This window comes from Dendrobium catenatum, unplaced genomic scaffold (assembly GCF_001605985.2).
Source record: "Dendrobium catenatum unplaced genomic scaffold, ASM160598v2 fragScaff_scaffold_1550, whole genome shotgun sequence".
Lineage (NCBI taxonomy): Eukaryota > Viridiplantae > Streptophyta > Magnoliopsida > Asparagales > Orchidaceae > Dendrobium > Dendrobium catenatum.
The window spans coordinates 38,641-41,068 of record NW_021320012.1 but is presented as its reverse complement, the minus strand read 5'-3'; the positions used below and the strand labels follow the sequence as shown (position 1 = coordinate 41,068).

Here is a 2,428-nt window from a genome sequence, read left to right as displayed (position 1 = left end):
AAAGGTCGGAGAATCCGGAAAGTAGTCGAGATAAGAGGGGAGGTGGATATCTTGAGATGCCATCATGTTGAAGTGTATTAGAAGAACAGAGTATGACTCGGCAAGCGTCAATATATAGGTGACGTCATAAGGTGTGTTCATGGTGGAGAGTGTCAATTATAGGTGTTTTATTTTATCTATTTAATTTTAACTCTAAATTATATTACTAGTATATTCTACTTTTATAAATATTTATCTAAACGAAGGGTGGTACTCAGCAACCTGCGAGGGCGATATTTAATGATTATTTTTTAAAAAATGATATGTGAGGTAAGGTAAATACAATATATTATAATATTTATCAGAGGATTGCATTTAATTTAAATAAAATTAAATATTAATAATAAATATTATTATAATATAAGTTCAAGTGTAGGAAAGGGGTACAACATGAGGACCGGTTAATCTATATATAATACGTCTTAAAGTATTGTGCATTTAATTTAAGTGAGTAGATTAAGTTAATTATAAATTGCATTTTTTTTATTTTATGAATTTTTCATTAGTTGCAAATAATTAAATATTAATAATAATTTTATAATAAATAGGGTGGCCTCTATCTGGTTGGTGGAGAGAGTTTATTTATATCGGATTACGGATGGAGGGAAAGAGCACATTAAGTTATGCCTATATTTGGACGAAAATGCGAGAGAGGGTAAAAGCTTAAAAGCTTTCAATATTTGATCAACGATAACCACCTTCAATAGAGTGTTGTAAGTGAATGGCTGCGATGGTAAGTTAACTCTATCTATTTATTTATATATATAACCTACTGTACCACTGTAGCAATATAATGAGCTCGATTAGAGGAGTAATATGTATATATAAATGATAATTATAGATTGAGAGTCACTATAAGGTAGATGCCGTGATAAATCGCTCAATTTTTTTTAGTTAAAACTGGTATTCTCTTCATTAAAATCATTTAAACATTAAAATTTAATTTTTAACGCTATTTATTTATTATTTTATTTCCTAATTACTTAACTATTATTTAAATAATAATATAAATTAAATAAAATTATTTTCTACAATCGTAATTCTTAATAGTGAAACTGATATTTCTATAATAATTTCATAATTAGTTTTATAAACATTACCGTCATCCCAAATAAATCCTTTAAAACACTTTTAGGAGACTTGATTTGAAGCTCCTACTTGCATTTTCTCCTTCCTTTTCAAAACTGACCACTAAATCCTCTGCACACCTTTTTAATAATTGCGCGTTCAGAGCTTCAAACTCGTCGGCTGCGACGTCAATGCGCACGTTGAGTGAATATTAAGAGAATGGAGAGTCTAATAATGATTAATGAGTCTTCCGCTTCACAAATTGCTCTATTCGATAAACATGGGTGGCTTGTACTATTCCGGCGTCTTCTCAGCTTTCATCCTCATCTCCGTCTTTTCCCTCCCAGCAGCGAAAGCGGCATCAAGCTTCCAGCTTTTACCCGGCAAACCCCTACCTGACGGCGCCACTCTCGTCTCCTCCGGCGGCATCTTTGAGCTCGGGTTCTTTTGTCCCGGCAACTCCGCCAATCGCTACGTCGGTATTTGGTACCACAACTTCTCCACCTCCACTGTACTCTGGGTTGCCAATCGCAAGTCCCCTGTCCTTGACAGGTCGGGTTCGCTCGCCATCGCTGATGATGGCAACCTGGTCGTGCTGGACGGCCAAAAAGCTGTCCTTTGGTCATCAAAAGTTACCTCCTTGCAGTCGAATAGATCCACGGCGGAGCTGTTCGACAGTGGCAACCTTATGCTCAACAACTCCGGCGTCATGGCGTGGCAGAGCTTTGATCACCCTTGCGATACCTACCTCCCCGGCATGAAGGTCGGACTCGACCTCATCACCAATGTGAACCAGGTGTTCACCTCATGGCGCAGCGAGGACGACCCGGCGCCGGGGAACTTCTCCATCGGCATTGCCCCTGACCGGTCTACTCAGTTCTTTATATGGGAAGGCAACAAGCCTTGGTGGCGCTCCGGGAGGTGGAACGGACAGGTGTTCATAGGAATACAGAACATGGTGCCGAACTACATCTACGGGTTCAGGCTCAACAATTTTCAACAAGAGAACAAGATGTATTTCTACTACTCGCAATTCAACAGCTCTCACCGCTACGTTCTCACGCCGGACGGCGTCGAGCGTCATCTCGTGTGGGCTAACGACAGCAAGAACTGGTATCAGTACTGGGCGCAGCCATTCAGTACCCAATGCGAGATTTACAACCGGTGCGGAAACAACGCGACTTGTACAGATAGCCTCGATGGAAACTCGCCGAATTGTAGCTGTCTGAAAGGTTTCGAGTTTGTTGGTGGCAACTTGTCGGGTGGGTGCGTGAGGAGGACGCCGCTGTTAACCAAGTCCGGCAATACATCATACCGTTAA

At 40.0% G+C, this 2,428-nt stretch overlaps 1 protein-coding gene across 1 annotated transcript; it reads left to right on the top strand.

Moving 5' to 3' along the window:
• Positions 1 to 1,387: 1,387 nt before the first annotated feature.
• Positions 1,388 to 2,428, top strand: LOC110098975 (putative G-type lectin S-receptor-like serine/threonine-protein kinase At1g61610). The gene has a single exon (XM_020825958.2). The coding sequence runs from the start codon at positions 1,388 to 1,390 to the stop codon at positions 2,426 to 2,428; it is 1,041 nt and encodes a 346-aa protein (XP_020681617.2).

Bases quoted from the DNA above. Each gene is read 5' to 3' on its own strand.
- LOC110098975 (XM_020825958.2), top strand. From the start codon at position 1,388: ATGGGTGGCTTGTACTATTCCGGCGTCTTCTCAGCTTTCATCCTCATC.